The sequence below is a fragment of the Ciona intestinalis genome, unplaced genomic scaffold, assembly GCF_000224145.3.
Source record: "Ciona intestinalis unplaced genomic scaffold, KH HT000167.1, whole genome shotgun sequence".
NCBI classification, from domain to species: domain Eukaryota; kingdom Metazoa; phylum Chordata; class Ascidiacea; order Phlebobranchia; family Cionidae; genus Ciona; species Ciona intestinalis.
The window spans coordinates 21,014-37,197 of record NW_004190489.1 but is presented as its reverse complement, the minus strand read 5'-3'; the positions used below and the strand labels follow the sequence as shown (position 1 = coordinate 37,197).

The 16,184-nt window shown below is 33.3% G+C and overlaps 4 protein-coding genes across 4 annotated transcripts in view; 3 read left to right on the top strand and 1 right to left on the bottom strand.

Annotated features, from left to right (window-relative positions):
• The window catches only part of LOC100175659 (cortactin-binding protein 2), a gene marked incomplete at its 5' end in the record, with an annotated part of 10,981 nt that extends 7,870 nt beyond the window's left edge, over window positions 1–3,111 (top strand). The window contains 4 exon segments of the mRNA XM_002119290.5: window positions 972–1,030; window positions 1,396–1,439; window positions 1,498–1,579; window positions 1,942–3,111. Coding sequence (XP_002119326.3) covers window positions 972–1,030; window positions 1,396–1,439; window positions 1,498–1,579; window positions 1,942–2,060 — 304 coding nt within the window.
• A 103-nt stretch (window positions 3,112–3,214) lies between these two features.
• LOC113475233 lies at window positions 3,215–5,068 on the top strand. The gene is made up of 4 exons (XM_026839187.1): window positions 3,215–3,833; window positions 3,951–4,470; window positions 4,533–4,666; window positions 4,723–5,068. The coding sequence occupies exons 1-4, from the start codon at window positions 3,614–3,616 to the stop codon at window positions 4,983–4,985; spliced, it is 1,137 nt and encodes a 378-aa protein (XP_026694988.1). The 5' UTR covers window positions 3,215–3,613; the 3' UTR covers window positions 4,986–5,068.
• On the bottom strand, window positions 4,669–10,963 carry LOC100183762 (uncharacterized). Its single transcript, NM_001193284.1, has 14 exons — window positions 10,741–10,963; window positions 10,290–10,395; window positions 9,541–9,673; window positions 9,174–9,284; window positions 8,598–8,795; window positions 8,145–8,274; window positions 7,868–7,951; window positions 7,735–7,820; window positions 7,123–7,306; window positions 6,759–6,921; window positions 6,480–6,606; window positions 5,788–6,018; window positions 5,556–5,732; window positions 4,669–5,364 (listed from the first exon to the last, which is right to left on the bottom strand). The coding sequence occupies exons 1-14, from the start codon at window positions 10,849–10,851 to the stop codon at window positions 5,223–5,225; spliced, it is 1,983 nt and encodes a 660-aa protein (NP_001180213.1). The 5' UTR covers window positions 10,852–10,963; the 3' UTR covers window positions 4,669–5,222.
• A 2,901-nt stretch (window positions 10,964–13,864) lies between these two features.
• On the top strand, window positions 13,865–15,359 carry LOC104266864. The gene is made up of 2 exons (XM_026839188.1): window positions 13,865–14,546; window positions 14,623–15,359. The coding sequence occupies exons 1-2, from the start codon at window positions 14,228–14,230 to the stop codon at window positions 14,829–14,831; spliced, it is 528 nt and encodes a 175-aa protein (XP_026694989.1). The 5' UTR covers window positions 13,865–14,227; the 3' UTR covers window positions 14,832–15,359.
• Window positions 15,360–16,184: the final 825 nt, after the last annotated feature.

Below are 16,184 nucleotides of genomic sequence, written 5' to 3'. Positions count from 1 at the left end.
AGCATGTGATGCAGTTGAGNCTGCATATTATTTGTCATATATGATTACAGAGTTGTTCTATGGAAAAGGACATGGAACAAAATTACCAATTCATGCCATTACAGACAACAGATCATTGTACGATGCAGTTCATTCCAGGAAGGGGGTTGCTGACAAACGACTGCGAATTGACATTGCAGTCCTTAAAGAAATGATGGAAACAAATAAACTTTTATCAATGGAATGGGTTGAATCGAAAAAACAACTGGCTGATGCATTGACCAAACAAGGCGTTTCGTCTATACCGTTGTTTAACGTTTTACGCTATGCATGTTTAACTTAAAAAAAAAAAAAAAAAAAAGAAAAAGAAAAAATATAATGAATTTGTTAATCTCTCATTACTTCTAAAACCATTTTGTTGTCCCCTATAAAAAGCTGTATATATGTTGTCCCCTTTAAGTTGTATGTTTGTGTCCCCTTTAAACTCCTTAACTTTGTCCCCATTGTTTTTTGTATATATGTTTTTCATGTTTTATTTTATGAGTATATAACCTAAGCTTTGTGGGGTTTTTGGATTCATTACAATTATGTGCTACTGGTGTCAACATCCTTTTGAACTGAGTGACCTTGAGACTTTCATTATTATCTGAGAAATATGTTATACAGCAATGGCTGGACACCTGTACCATACAATTATATGTTAGTTCATAGCTTACGTTACGATTCATTAACTAGATTTCTTGTCTTAGCCTTAACCTAGCTTAACTCTTAAGTTTCACCCGTTATTTAATCTTTATCCTCTAACACCATTATTTGTTGATCTGTTGAATTGTTGACATACTGTGTTGACATATGTCAGTTAATTTTGCATGGTTACGACTTTGTTTAAAAAACAAATTTTTATGGAGATATGTTTTTGATTTACATGATGCGTGACAGCTTAATTTTATGCATTAAATTATCAAATAATGTTTTTTTTTGTATATTAACAGCAATTTAACATGTGAAGTGAAAAAGAATGAGCAGATCAAAAAGAAAGATGACAGACCAAGTAAGACTATATTATTATCTATTCTTGTTAATAATCTGACATTTTTTCTTGTTAAAAAGTGGTATATTTGTTTAAATGACTTACCGTTAGTAAATCAAATAAAGCATAACTTTTCATATTAGGTTGAATTTTTGTTATTAAAAGAAATATACACTGTATACACTGACACTGCAATGTATACTCATGTTTTTAGGACTAATATAGTCTTGACGTATTTGTACACAAAATTTGTAAAACTGGTTTTGCTGAAAGTGTTTCATAATTTATTGTTAAAAGTAAAACTTTCGTCAGGACACTTAAGCCCTTTAACAGCACCAATGTGCCCTGTTAGGTTTAGAAAAATTGTATATAATGTTTTGTTACAGATAATCAATCCAATACAAGTCGTTCTACAAAAGCAACAACAGAAGTAAGTTTTACTTATAGATATTTTGTATATTTTCAATTTCAAATATTCTTGTTTATAGAATCAAACACCAAAAAAAATTGGAATAAAGCGTCCAACATCATTGAAAACAAACAATTTAAATGGAAATTCAAACCGCTCTGGTAAATTACTTTGTTTATTATTCAACTATATAATGTAGTGGAATTATTATTTTTATACAATCAAATAAGTTCCACATCAACTGTAGGAATTTCACTACTTGCCTAATTATCCGTCTGGTGGTCAGCCTTAATTTGAATATTCGTTTGTTTGCTAAAGCAGCTTTGTTTGCTTAAATGCAATAAAAGAAGGAATGATTTTTTTTTTGTACATTATAAATAAAGTTCATGGGTTATATTAATTAGTGTAATTAACATCTTGTCTGGTTGATATGCAAATTGTGGCTGATTAAAGCTTTATCACTAAGGCATTGTAATCAATGGGCAATATAAATTATGCAATAAAGAAATGTCATGATTTTCAGTTTCAAGTTTAAGTGCCCAACAAAGATTATTTCACCAACTTGAAGATGGTGGTTTACGGTCTCCTGTTACCAATAATGCACCTAAATCTCCACTTAATACCTTTATGGGTTCACAATGAAACAAGTAATTTGTTCTGTATGACTATTTGTTCTTTTATTCAATTATGTTTGCTACATTTAAGTGTAACAGAAAAACTTTCTTCTTGATAACATTGTCACTTGACACTTTGGCAGTGGTTCAAATCACGTCTTCTTCTGTTGCTTTTTGATTCCGTTAAAGTGTTTGAATATAAGTTTGGGCACTGCCCAATTTGTTTCATCCAAAAATGCATCCCATAACCAATTTACAGAATATAGGACATGAAAATCATGGATGTTCAACTCTGATAGTGTTTACTGTAAAATTTGATCTTCAGTTTTACCCCCCAAATTTTAAAAATAATTTTAAATGTTGTTTATTATTTGTAATGGTATATTACTAAAACACTTCAAAGTTAAAATCAAGTTTTAATTCTGTATGATATGCAACCTATTGCTAGCACTTCATTTACAGCTCTTATTAAACACTGTGTTATAACCAACTTCATATAATTTTTAATTGACAAACGCTGGTAGTGCTAAGTCAGTCTATCTTCATTGTACAATAGATTTGCACTAAAGCAACAGGATTTGCACTTAATTAACTTTTTATCAACTTACTTGTGTTTCATTTTGCTTATCACAAACAGAAAACTTATGTATTTCAAAGTCATGAAGATTAGCAGCAAAAAAATATATATGCTACTTTTTAATGATTTTTCTATCAAAACATGTACATATGCTACTACATTGCAGTCTGGTGCGTAAATGTGTTCAACTATTGTATCAACAATCTTATTTATAGCTGCCATTGTTTGATGCTGACACCACTTAGTTTAGCTGCTCCATGTTGTTATTAAGTCATATTATGTATTAGTGCAGTATTGTTATCGCTTACAAAACCATCCTAAACAGCTTCTAGCTTGAACTGCTTTCTTATGCTTCAATTGTTTTTAACTTTAATGGATTACTAGATGTTTATGTGATAATGATGAACCAATGTATTAATTAAATGTGCTTATAAACTCATTGTTTTTTAGCTTGGCTTTATTGTCTTAGATTTCTCGTGTAAAATAAAAATAAAAACAGAATTTATGATTGTTTACCAGTTAGTGACACTAATTTTGTTGAGTCCTAAACCATTTATATCCTATTCACAAAGATCTGTAGTTCATATAAATTTAAACAGGGCAAAATATTTACCCTATCACATCAAAATTGATGAAGTAAACTTTCTTGTTTATGAGATTAGCAACAAATGTATCAAGATACCATTGTATCTACTAATGTGAGTGATGGTTAGCCGAATTATTATCTAATTTATATGATCTATGTTTATTTAGCTCTCGGCCTGACATTCTGAACATATTCTATTTTTGAAGTAGGCTTGCAACAACATTATATTTTCACAGAGATAAAAGTTATTGTGTGTGGTTGAATAAAAAGTTATTATAGGTCATTGTCATTCAACAAAAGAAGTCTTTAGTTCAATTTCCGTCAGCTTCCTTAAGAAAACGATGATCACAATATTTCGTTATTAGGCATATATGGTTTGTATTCTATTTGGGGCTCATTATCTACAAATTGTATTGCAATGGATGGAAAGAGACTTGACCGCATAAATTTAATTAATAAAGGAATAGACAAGATGTTGCTTCGACAACTTTCTTGTATTGAGAAGCAAAAGCAGCAAGCTATAAAAGCTTTGTTGAGAAATCAATGTTGTCTCAAGTTAGAAATCACAAAGAGAAAAGAAGATTACTTTCAAATTATGTTGGAGGGGCAAGCACTGAGGGAGAAGTTACAAAATATTGGTATGTTATGTTTTTTTAATTGACAGAACATTTAAATAAAGTAGTGCGAACATATTGTTTAAACAGATATACAAAAAGTGATGTACATGTGATGTTTAATAGAAGTTGTTTTTTTAGGTGAGCTTCTAAAATCAAATAAGAAAACACAGAAGAGGAATATGAAGCAGAATGTCAATGATTGTACTTCTAGAAATATTATTCCGCCAGGCAATAAGCTAACTTTTGGTGAAGGTTGTTTAACATATGAACAAGATGACAAAGAAAGTATTGCAGCCAGTGACTCTTGCGATTCAAGCTTTAACATGTCAAATACACAAAATGTTAACAAATTTGCAAATGAGCAGCCACAAAATGATGACCCGATGCCAAGGAAGAATATTAACTTCATCCAAGGTCATGATGTTGCTAACCAGAAGCATGTTACTTTACTACCACACTATTACCTGTCTCCAACTATTGTTGCTACAGAAAAGCCTGCAGTTGGTGTTCATAAGTTTAGACGGTGGATGCATACCGATAACACTGTTAATTTGACATTTAATCATAAAACAAAAAAAAATTGTAGTGGCAGTTTTTCTCAACTAATGCATGATCAGAAAAGAGCTACACATAGACAAATAAATGAACAAAACCTCAGGTAAATCTTAATTTATGTTTAAAATAAATGGTTTACATGAACTCCTATTTGTTACTTCTCAGTTTAGGATTGCGGCCTTCTACCAGTGTAGGAATCTTTCGTGGAGAAACAAAACAAAAAAACAATTCCTGCCGCACAATTCGCAGTGCCAACATCAGGGGTCATACAACTAGACACTTTCATTCAACTGAAAAAGGTAGTTTTAACTATTTTTATTTGTACTGTACACCACTGATACTGTATTTTTGTTAGTTTTAAATACCCAGGGTTTTAACAAAGTTAAAATGGCTTATGGAGAACAGAAGACAAGCAATGGTTTAAGAAGATTCAGCATTCGCAATAATCAACCAAATAAACCAACTGAACTTACTGGAACAAAAAAACAACTAACACACCAAGAATGCAACTATACAATGGCGATGCAAAAACAAAGACAAGAATTTGTTAATGAAAGTGTTACACAAAAAGTCTGGCAATTCCTTGGCTACAAGCCTGTAAGTATGGAAGGATTATAGTCCTTACCATCAGACTATCGTTTAAAAGATGGTTAACCTAAATTCTAAAAGTTGTAAAATATGCTATTGTAAGTAAAAATAACAACAATAAATAGTATAATAAACCAACTATATTCAGTGTATACATTCCCATGTTTAAAAGTTGAATTTATTAAAACTGTCTAGTATACCAGAATGAAATTACGTCGTCATGTAACACTTTTAAACAGTGTGCAAAAGTACAACAGAAATACAACATTAGTTCGTTGCAATAGTAGTTTTCAACACAACAGCATTGTTCTTCTGGTTAGCTGGTGCACGGAAAGTTCTTTTTTCAGCCATCCTTTGTTGACCCATTTCAAGCTGACGCCATCTCGTTTTTTCTAATTGCTTTTTTTCCCTGGGTAGGTTAAATTTGATTAAAACAAATCAGTGTGAGTGAATGGTTACCATTCTTTGCTTCGAAGAGTCAACACATCAAAAGCCACATATTAAGGTATACGATTCCTAATCCTTGACTTTCGTCTAATTTTGTTGACTTCAAATTGAGGATTTTAATTAACCGGCGTAATACCAAACCACAAGTCATACCTTATTAAACTTCGAGTCCTTACAGCAGACGCATTGTTAGGTTTAATCTTAGCTTCATTTGCTCTCCTTATTCTTTCTTCTTTTTTTTCTTGCAAAGATGTTTCTAAATATTGCAGAGTTTTGTCCTGCTTTAATTTTTCAGCGCGTTCTTTCTTGGCAAGTTGTTTTTCTTCAGCTCTAGTGATTACACATTAGGTAAATTACTTTTTACAACAAAATCGCCAATTATTACCTAATAGATGCTGCTTTGCTCAGTTCATTTCTGTGAACAGAAATTCGAGCAATAGTTTCCATTATATTCTCATTCTTAGCTTGTTTTGATTGAATAATCATATCTCTCCGATTCTCTTCTTCAGCATTCTGAGCTTCTCTCAGTAAACTTAGTCGTTCTTGCAGTTCAGCGATGGACATTTCTGACAAGAGAGCATGACCGGCAGTTGCAGTAAGATCCACCAACTTTTGTCTAAAATAAACCACAGCCAACATCAGTAGACATGATAATGATAATGGTCACTTCTCACATGCAAAAAATATTTGAAACGATGTTTAAGCCCATTGTTCACCATGTGGTGGTGGTTTCATACATTTTGTGACTGCATACGAGTCATCAGGAAAGTACCTTTGTTGGTGACTAAAAACTCACTTGGAGCAATTATAAATGAATGAATGTAACTTACTTTATCATCGCGTGGCTGAAAAATGACAGTCGTTATAACACGGGTGTTCTGTTTCATACACCTCGTGCCAGTTTACAAGTTACCAAGTTTGTTACTTGGTGAGTGATTATTTTTTTGTGGATTTTTTCTTATGTATCGTTGATAATTTGGACAACCCATTAGTGGCCACTGGGTTGGAGCAATTGCAGTAAAGTGTATTGCCCAGGGACACATACGCCCATGATTATAGCTTGAAATGTAAACTCACCTTGTTATTGGGACAGATTCTGCAGCTCTAATGTGTTGAATAAGCTCAGTTTTTCTCCTCATTTCGGCCTCAGCTTCCTCCAATGCAGTTTTCATCATTTCTCGACTTTCTGCGTTGACTTCCTGAACTGAAAGAAAACTCAGTAAAAAGTAGAACAAGTTTTAAAAGGGAAACGCATATTGTGAAGCCAGATTTGAGCAAACAAAATTTATTGTACTGACTGAATGAAGATTGACTTAAATAAGGTATGGATATCGCCCAAAACAATGTAATGTTCACCTATCTTTCTTTTGTACTCCTTGAGTTTGCATTTGGCATCCTGGGCATTGTGATGTCCTTCAATAATTTGTTCAACCAGAGCCCTCATATGTCTCTCTTCTTCTAATCGAAGAACTAAATAATTTTTCATCATTTTGGCAGATTCGGACTTTAGCTGAGACACCTGAAGGTTTATTTAACAAAGTAATTCTTCAGCAAACCGAAATTAAAGGAAGTAATTTGCATATATTTAGTAGTAGTTCTTGCATGACATGTGTTCATAACAGTCGCACCGTAAAACTTTGAACATGGTATAATTTGGTTATATGCCAAATGATTTAACAACTGTAAAGATTTTATGAAATTGATTTTCGAACAGACATACTTTAACTTGATTTTCTTTAATTTGATTTTGTCTTGCAAGAATTGCTTCTTCATGACTTAGTTTTCCCAACACTCTGCGATATTCTGTTTCTCTTATTTCTTTGTCTTTATCTTCTTGTTGAACAGACTTTTGCCAGTTAACGAAATCGGATTCGTCCTTGGCGCCACACAGCAAGTTTTCCAACCTTTAATTTACAACAAGATGCAAAAAAAATAATCTTAAAAATGTCTTGGATTATTAAACCATGTCATGCATTTAAATTAGGTTTGATTTTAAGATAAATTTTATTAATGTACCTATTTTTTCTAACTAGATTTTCTATATGTATATATATGTTATTCTGAATGTTAACTTCTAGTTAAATGATCAGTACTAAACAACATTAATGCCTAAAATGTGTATCTAAAGGTACCACCAAAGTTTTAAAAAATAGCTTCAAAAAAATTATGTAAAGAAAAAAAACGACTTACTTTTTTCTTAAGAAAATGATACAACAGGTACTAGTGAGACACATTTTAAACATTTTAATATAAAAAAAAACAATAGGAGAAAAAATGCTGAGTCTGTACAGTATGTAGCTCTGCTTATTCATTATTTTATCATGACTTATACTTTTGTAGTTCAGCTTTTTCTTTTTTTTGGAACAAGGACCCCTCTCTTAGGATAGCAGCAGCATTCATCTTTATCGGTTTGTTCACCTAAATATATGAAAGTTGTCAATTTTATACACATTTTTTTTAAACACCTTATGTTTGGGTGCAGGTTGTGCATTCCTTTTATTGAAATCAAGCTTTTTTTCCTCTTCATCCCGAATATTCTTTATTATTTCCTAAAAAATAAGATAATCACAAATTAACAGATCAAAGACCATTCTAACGGAAAAATAATTAACTAGAAATAGTGAATCTCATGAAAATGAATACTTTTAAAAAATTGAAAATAAATCTGTAATAGTCAACAACACAGCACAGGATTAGAAATATAGAAATGATAAGTTCCCTTTAAACTCACAATCTACTTACACATGTCTTATACGACTTATGAGTATTTGCACATTGAAACTGATACTCATTTGCTTCCAACAATTTCATTTCTCCGTCTACTTTGTTTTGCTGCTTCAACATTTCAATTTCTTTTATCTCTTTTGGTTCTCTGTGAATGTTTAATGAAATTAGGATAAAAAGCATAACAAATATATCCAACATCCCATTATTATTTTAAAACTTTAAAATTCTTATTAGGGGAATAAACAAGATGTAAATTCTGCTATAACTGTAAGAGCAACTCCAAATCTGTTATGAACAAAAATGTATTGATAACACACAAAAGCATGAAGCTATGGAGGAAATAGATAGTGCATGCCCAATGCCTTTGATAAAATTCCGGCAAGAGGATTACCAGTCAGGCATGTGTAAACGATGCTATTAATCTGTGACAGTGGTGTATAAAAAATATTACATGCATAAATATCATACTTAAAAACTTTTGTTGATACAGGCTTCTGCTTAGGTAATTTCGGAATCTGTTCCGGAAGTGGAATTGAACGTGGTTTTGGTTGAGACAGTTTGAAGGAAACTGGTTTAGTTGGAGTTTTTGCAGGTTTCTTTGTGATTATTGTGTTGTTAACCACTGCATCTAACTTTATTAGTATATTATCCAGTTCTGGCTTCCATCTAAAACATAAAAATTACCGATTGCTGCAAAATGAGTGTATTTTTTTGTTACACACAAGTTTGATTTTGATTAGTTTGCAACCTATTGTTGCATGTGAAATGTTGCTGCCTGCCTTAATGTTAATGAATAAATGGCACTTTTATTCTCACACAGTAGGTAGCAGCCTGTTTTAACATAAGCGTTCTTTTTCATTACAAATAAATATATATTACTTTAACATCTCGTTCCATTTTTTATTCACGTGGTCTTCGCCAAGGTGAAAAAAATAAGCATTCAGAAACAAAATAAATTCTAAAACAACATTTAGGTAGGAATAGTGTGACATCTTTATTTGACAAATTAACTGCCCTCACATTAACCCATAGACTGTTATTTACCTCACAATTCTTTTTATGATTTCATCAATAAATGAAGATTCATATAACTTGCACCATCCATCATAAATCCATGCAAATAAATTTTCATCTTTTAAGAAAAAGTTGAGAAATCTACGAAATAAATTGTAATATTAACTCTTTGCATTTCCCACTGACATTATAAGTTAAAGTTCAAAGTTGAAAAAAAGGTAAATAAAGTCTAAATTTTACATGTTTGCCATTGTTATTTGCTTGACACATAAAGTACCATAATATTTAAGTAAACTGTACATTTCATGAGCATCCTGAATGTACCAAAGATTTTTTCCACCATTTATGTTTTCTAGACTTTAGTAATTCTTTCACATTAAATATATATATATTGTACCTGTGCATTTTATTTGTTGGTTGAGTTGCTAAAAATTTATTGAAGTTTGTAGGCCGGATTTCATCCAAACGGAACATTAGGAAGTAGCATAATATTTGATATAAGCTTGTGTCTGATTTCAAAGAAGTTAAACCTAAACACAATTCAATATTGACTATGTGTTCAACACAGTGGTATAGCACAATGGTAAATACATTTGATGAAATATAAACTATACTGTTGGTTAGGGATAGGTTGAGATCCACACTATCTTGGGGCCAATGTTTATTGGAATCCAAACATTCGGTGATGTCTATTAAACCTATTCCACCGCGGCGATACAACAATGTATTATTAAAAGAATAGTTACTGTCATAATGATTCAAACCCTTTCCTATTTATTTTAATGATTCAAACCCTTTCCTAAAAATTAAACACCTGTCATTACGCTGTCAATCAATGCTTGACGATCAGCAATCAATCAATAAATTTGTTCCTACACCAGCACAGGTTCATGTCCCTAACTTGGTAGACTGCAACATCGACTAATTATTTGCCATGAATATGTCCAAATTTATTGACTAATTCATACGGGTACAAAATTTCTGGCATTTAGTAGCTGTGCTTGTACAGGCATCGAACATAGCTTAAATTGGAAACCCATATTACTACTACCATATATAGTAACATAGCATCAAATATTTAAAATATATTACAGTAGCAGTTTCAGATAAATGTAACAAAGGAATATTATTTACATATATCCTTACCATCAGTACAAAAGAATCCATCAACCACAACTTGTAACAACTTCTGATATTGAACACAACCAGAAAAAACTTCAACAATGAACAAGTGGTCATCGGAATCCAAACCCTGGTAAACATGTTTAAGTATCAATGTACCTTAAACTAAATTAAGAGAGATAGTAAAGATTCAATGCCATAGAAAGTTTTATTTAAACATGAAGTTTACAGAATAATGGCAGCTTCTGACAAGATCTATCACTCATGTCACATACAAAATGTGAGATGTAAAGTTTTACAGTTGGTGTAGCTCTAGGCTAAATTCCAGGTTGCACGGCCTGTAATTCCAAAGAACACACTTTTTACACAGGAGTGTGATTCTTTAACGTTTTGACAAAAGAAAAAAACAGGTAACTTAAACTGTTTAAAGGCACGTGAATACAATATATACATACAGGCTTTTAATATACTATACTTTTTGACATTTCAAAAATTCTTTAATATGTTCCTCAACACTTTGACTTTCGCTGTGGAAAGAATTGAGTCCTTTTATGCACAATTGTAGAAGTTGCTTGTATTGTAACATAGCGGTTTAATCGTATCACCTCAGACAACGTTATTTCGAAACTGTATACAAGTTTTAGATTAAGCTTCACATAGCAACGCTAAAATTCAGCGGTTGTTATGGTGGGAATATATTCACACGTATTCGCATGTAATGGGTACGTAGTGCAGTCCAAAGTTAGTGGAGACCAAGTTAGAAAAGAGAATTTAAAACAATGAGTCTTGCAATTTTGGATCTTAAAACATAGAACTTTGTCTAATGTTGTTTTCGATTAAATATTGCGATTTTTTAGAAAAGGCACTTTTGCGCGTAAAATGTCTTTCTACTAACGTTAAATATATCTTATTACAATAATCTTATTACTTATTACAATATTATTGCAAACCGATTCCAGGGTCGCAATCCCTTACCAAGAAATAAGAACTCCTGGGATCACGCCAACGTTTTAAAGTTCTTATTTGAATATTTTCTACTACCACCAAGATCTACTCCACCCGGGCTCGCGCCGCGGCTCTCCTACTCGTCGCGGTCTACACCTGTACCACCGCGACGGCCGGGTATAGGCACGACGCTCTAGCGCCATCCGGTTTCAGGATTGATTGATTCGGCAGGTGAGTTAATACGCTACCAGACCAGAGTTTCCTTTCACTAGAGTTTCCACTGGCTTTAACCTCCCGAGGCATATAGTTCACCATCCTTCGGATCCAAACTTGCACGCTCTCGCTTGACCTCCCGACAGCCCGGAGAAAACCAGCGATATTTAATACTTGACAACAGTAATCGTTTTTGTCGCGCACTTTATTAGACCGTCAGAGTATTGTCATATAATAGTGTTGTAACCGAAGAGAGTACCATGGTGTAACATTTGAGTAACATTTGTTTTTGTCTGTAAATAATTGGGAACCGGTAATAGGAGATTTTTTAAAAAAGGCACGTCCTAAAGTTAGTATAGATCAAGTTAGTAAACGGATTGTAAAACAATAAGTCTTGTTATCCATAGTCCCTGTGTCTATGACGTCATAGTCGCCGCCATTACGAAGCCCACTGCATAACCTTTTATCATTGCTGGGTGCTGTATTTCGTCTAAGTATTGCCTATTTTCAAGAACCAAGCACTTCTGCCCGTAAAAATGGCTTTTTACTAATGTTATATCTTATCACAATAATAAACCTCACATAAAGAATAAAATTCTATTGAACACTCAATCGATTAAAGAGTAAAAACAGAAAATTTCAAGTATATATACCAACCAAAAACATAAAGGAACTTGTTTAAAATATAAAAGTACAAACAAAAACGCATAATATTAACATATACTGGTGTATCTATAGCTACAGTTTTACATATAAATTGCCGCGATTTTACTTTTTGGCTCACAAACTTACACCTATACCCGGCAACGAAACTTACGGTGTCTTTGTAAATTTGCCCAATATCGAAGTGACATTGAGGAAAACAATACTAAGTTACTAGTTCTGTTTGAATTAGTAAGCAATCTTTCGACGTTCCGGGTCTTTCTGAAATCGGAAAACGCGAACACTTTACCTGCTATATAGTCAGCTAGTTTAAGCAGTATGGAGCTGCATGTCCACTCATGTTGGATTATAAATGTAGTATGTAGTGGTTCTGTAGATTCGTATTTATGAGCATATTCTATTATGTAAACTAAGCTGATTGCTGCTAGTATTAATCGCCAACGTAAAGTACCCTGTTAAACCACACTGTACGCTGAAAACCAGTCAAAATACTAATTTACCCCACATTAATTCTTAGATTTAATATTATACAACAAGATTTATTTTAGAAATTATATTTTAAATATTAAAACAACCGCTATACGTGTTTTCTAGCTTTGTATCGCTTACCTTACAAGAACCAGATAAACACACGCCGACCATGCATTTGTATAGGCGATTCAGGCTCTGTGAGCTCCGTAATGGCGGACACGAGTGCCGTTTCCTGACGTGACGTTGGCACGTCCTACGCCGAGTCTTCAACCTAATATACCGTAAATATTAGTACGCCGGAATAAAGAAAGTTATAGTTACTTGGTGACGCTGGATTGTCTCGTTAATGGCCCACTCATAAATACCAAAGGTGATGTTTTTTTTTTCGAGCAAACGATTTTTGTGCGACATAGGCTTACCTCATATACCTTGTTACTATTTAAAATGGTTTTGAACAATTTACAACGCTCTAATAAAGTCACGAGACAATATTCTTGGTTCACTGGTAGAAAAGAGAATGAAAACCAATCCTATATTCAAACTTAACCCACCCAACGACCCAAGTATATGAATGAATGTTTGTACTTGTAACATAAAGTGTCAAGTGCCGCTTTTCTGCTTAAAGTCTTGTGTTGTCATATTAATAAAATAGTTGAAACCTAAGATAAAAATAATTCCAAACGTACGCATCCACGTGAAGTGCTACAGAGTAGATTCAGTTTACTTGCTGCGAGCTGACATTGCCCGTGACGCATGGCTAACTAAGATTCGCGTAGCACATGGTAAACCATGGGATAAAATGTTGTTCAAAACTAATGCGATCGGTTTGAAATTTTCAAATATTTTATGTTATTGATTCAAATCTGCCTCATGTGAAATGTTTACTATTAATATCCCACAAACAATCAAGCTAACAATCATTGTTTTGTGTCTTCTCGAAACCATGCATTACACGCGATCTAAGAAATACATACGTATAAATCATATATGACGTGAATGATAAGGTGAATTGATAAAAACTACCGTGCGTCATCTCGTCTGAAAAATAGCAATTGAAGTATTAAGCTTATTAAGAAAAGATTTTAAAATTGAAACGTAAGTTAACCACACCCTATTATTGCCAATACAGCGTGTGTGAAGTACACGTCCCACGTCATTCTGAATATGTATAAGACGTCTAATTATTTCTCCAAATTAGTTCAATGGCCGAACACAACCAGAGTTGGCATTCTTCTTACATAGGTGACGGAAACAACTTCTGTATCGTTTATATATGAGAACTATTTTAGGTTCGATGTGAAGAAGATAATGTTCGCATAAAATTCTATTTATTTAAGTTAGGTTATACCTATGACATAATGCTCGTTAAACGCCTAAGGCAAGTCAGCATTCACTCTCTATTCAGAACCAGCCAATCAGAATGTTCAAGATAGCATGTCGTGGTAATACCAATAACCTAAACTAATTTAGTATGCTTATAGTTATATTTGAAGTTCGTACAATTTTACGGCGAATATATATATCAAGCTTTGAGCTTATTAGGTTAAATATGAAACTATTATGTTTTGCACAGGTTTTATATTGATAGGTATTTAACTTATACACGTAAAAAGCACAAGAGGAATTTGAACAAAGTTCAGAATAAACGACGTTTGTCGCGGAGATTTAAAATGGATAGGGGAAGAAAAAAACGTGCTTTTAGCAGTTTACCCACCCCTCATGGTATAATTCTCTGGATATTTATTTTTGTTTGCGCAACATACCCAAACGGTATTGCTGCGACTGATGAAACATCCGTGAAAGTTGAAGTCCATTGGAACAACGAACAACCGTGGCAGTTACTTGGTGCTGCGGACCCCATACAAATACGTCGAGATATGGCACGAATGATGTCGGATAAATCCTACTATAATGAGGTGTTGGAGCATCTGGCTCGAGGAAAATCTCATTCTATAAAAAAGCGCCAAACAAGCTCTTCAAATTCATCGGGTTCGTTCCGCAAGTCATTTATGTGTCGACAAATTGAAAATCTTTTTTTTAATATAAGCAACGTTTTTATATTTAGAAAACCGTCCACCTTATTTCACATCTCCCAAGACAATCGGTGTAACAGTTGGGGAAGTGTCCACTGCACAAGTGACTGCAAAAGATCTTGATAGGGATAGGGTTACCATTATACTTGAATCACCTTCACCAAGCTCGTCACTTACAAGCGGTAATGTGCATCAGTTCGGTATCGTCAATTGTCAATTTAACGGCAAACTCATTGAGTAAACTATATTTCATATCTGTCTTTAAACTAACAAGGTAGTCATTTCACATAATGTAGATATCCATCAAGTATCGGATGTTTTAATTGTACATAAATGCTACTTGAAAAAAGCTACCGCAACCGTCTATTCAGTTTCGTGTCACGCGTCTCCAATTGAAATTAGTTTGTCTACGTCACGACAGGATAATTACAAACTTTAGGTTTCGGAAAGGTTTGGATTAGATAGACGTTAGCGATGAAGTTTGTAATTGTACGTCACGATATTTATTTACAATAACTTCATGCACACACAAATTAAAAACAACAGTGCTTTCAGAAAGTCACAACTTGGTTAACAGTATATTGGTATATAATCAATTTCATAGGGAAGCAATGAATCTCTCAACTTAAATCACTGATTTGGTTTTCCTTGAAAAAAGATTAGGCTGGAGTAGAATGTTGCGTAACATTTTAATCGTATGTTCCTTGCAGACGTCACTTAACCCACAACGTGATTAATTGACGCATATTATCGTTGAAATTGAGATGCGAGGTTGTGTGGAAACACAACTTGTGTAATGCGGTACCCGGTTTCAAACAGTGAAGATTGAATGCCACTATAATGAAACAAATGCCTTCGAAACCACTATGTTATGAAGTGACTCGTAAATTAAAGTAAAATTTAAAAAACGGTATCCTATATACGGAACTTGGTTGGACACATTTTGTAGAAAAACAGTCAGTTTGCCGCCAACTATACGCATAGTAGGGTGGGGAAGACGGGACTTGAGCAAAGACGCAATATTTTAGATCTCCTTTTCCGCGCCATTAAATGGCAGCAAACCCAATAAATGGCAGCAAAACAAATGTTGCATTATTATAGTTGTCATTTAATAAAGCTATGATAGTATTAATTCGTGCTATCACCCCGAAGTCGTCATATATTTTGAGTTTGAAATATTGGACACCGTGTTCTTACGGGTCTCGTCTGACCCTACTTTACTATAAATGAATGCCATGTTTTGCCCGTAAATATCTTGCCCGTCCACAACGGTAGCAGCGACGCGCCTTGAAAGCAGGGTTAGCGTTAGATGCAGGCGCGCTGAACACTGTGCCATGGCGTTGATGTATTATCATTCTTATTTTATTGTTGCGTACTTACATTATAACATAGTTTTGGTGTCAAGCGTTTATCAAGTTTCGCAGGGACATAACGCACATTTTTTGTACGACCTGAAAGCATTATGATAATAAATTGTAACTTTTACATCGAAAAGCGGAAGAGCTGACCAAATAAATTGTTTTCAAAAAATCTTTAATTTTTTAAAATATTTTGTAAACTATTTACAATAACACAATAGAAAAATTCAACACCT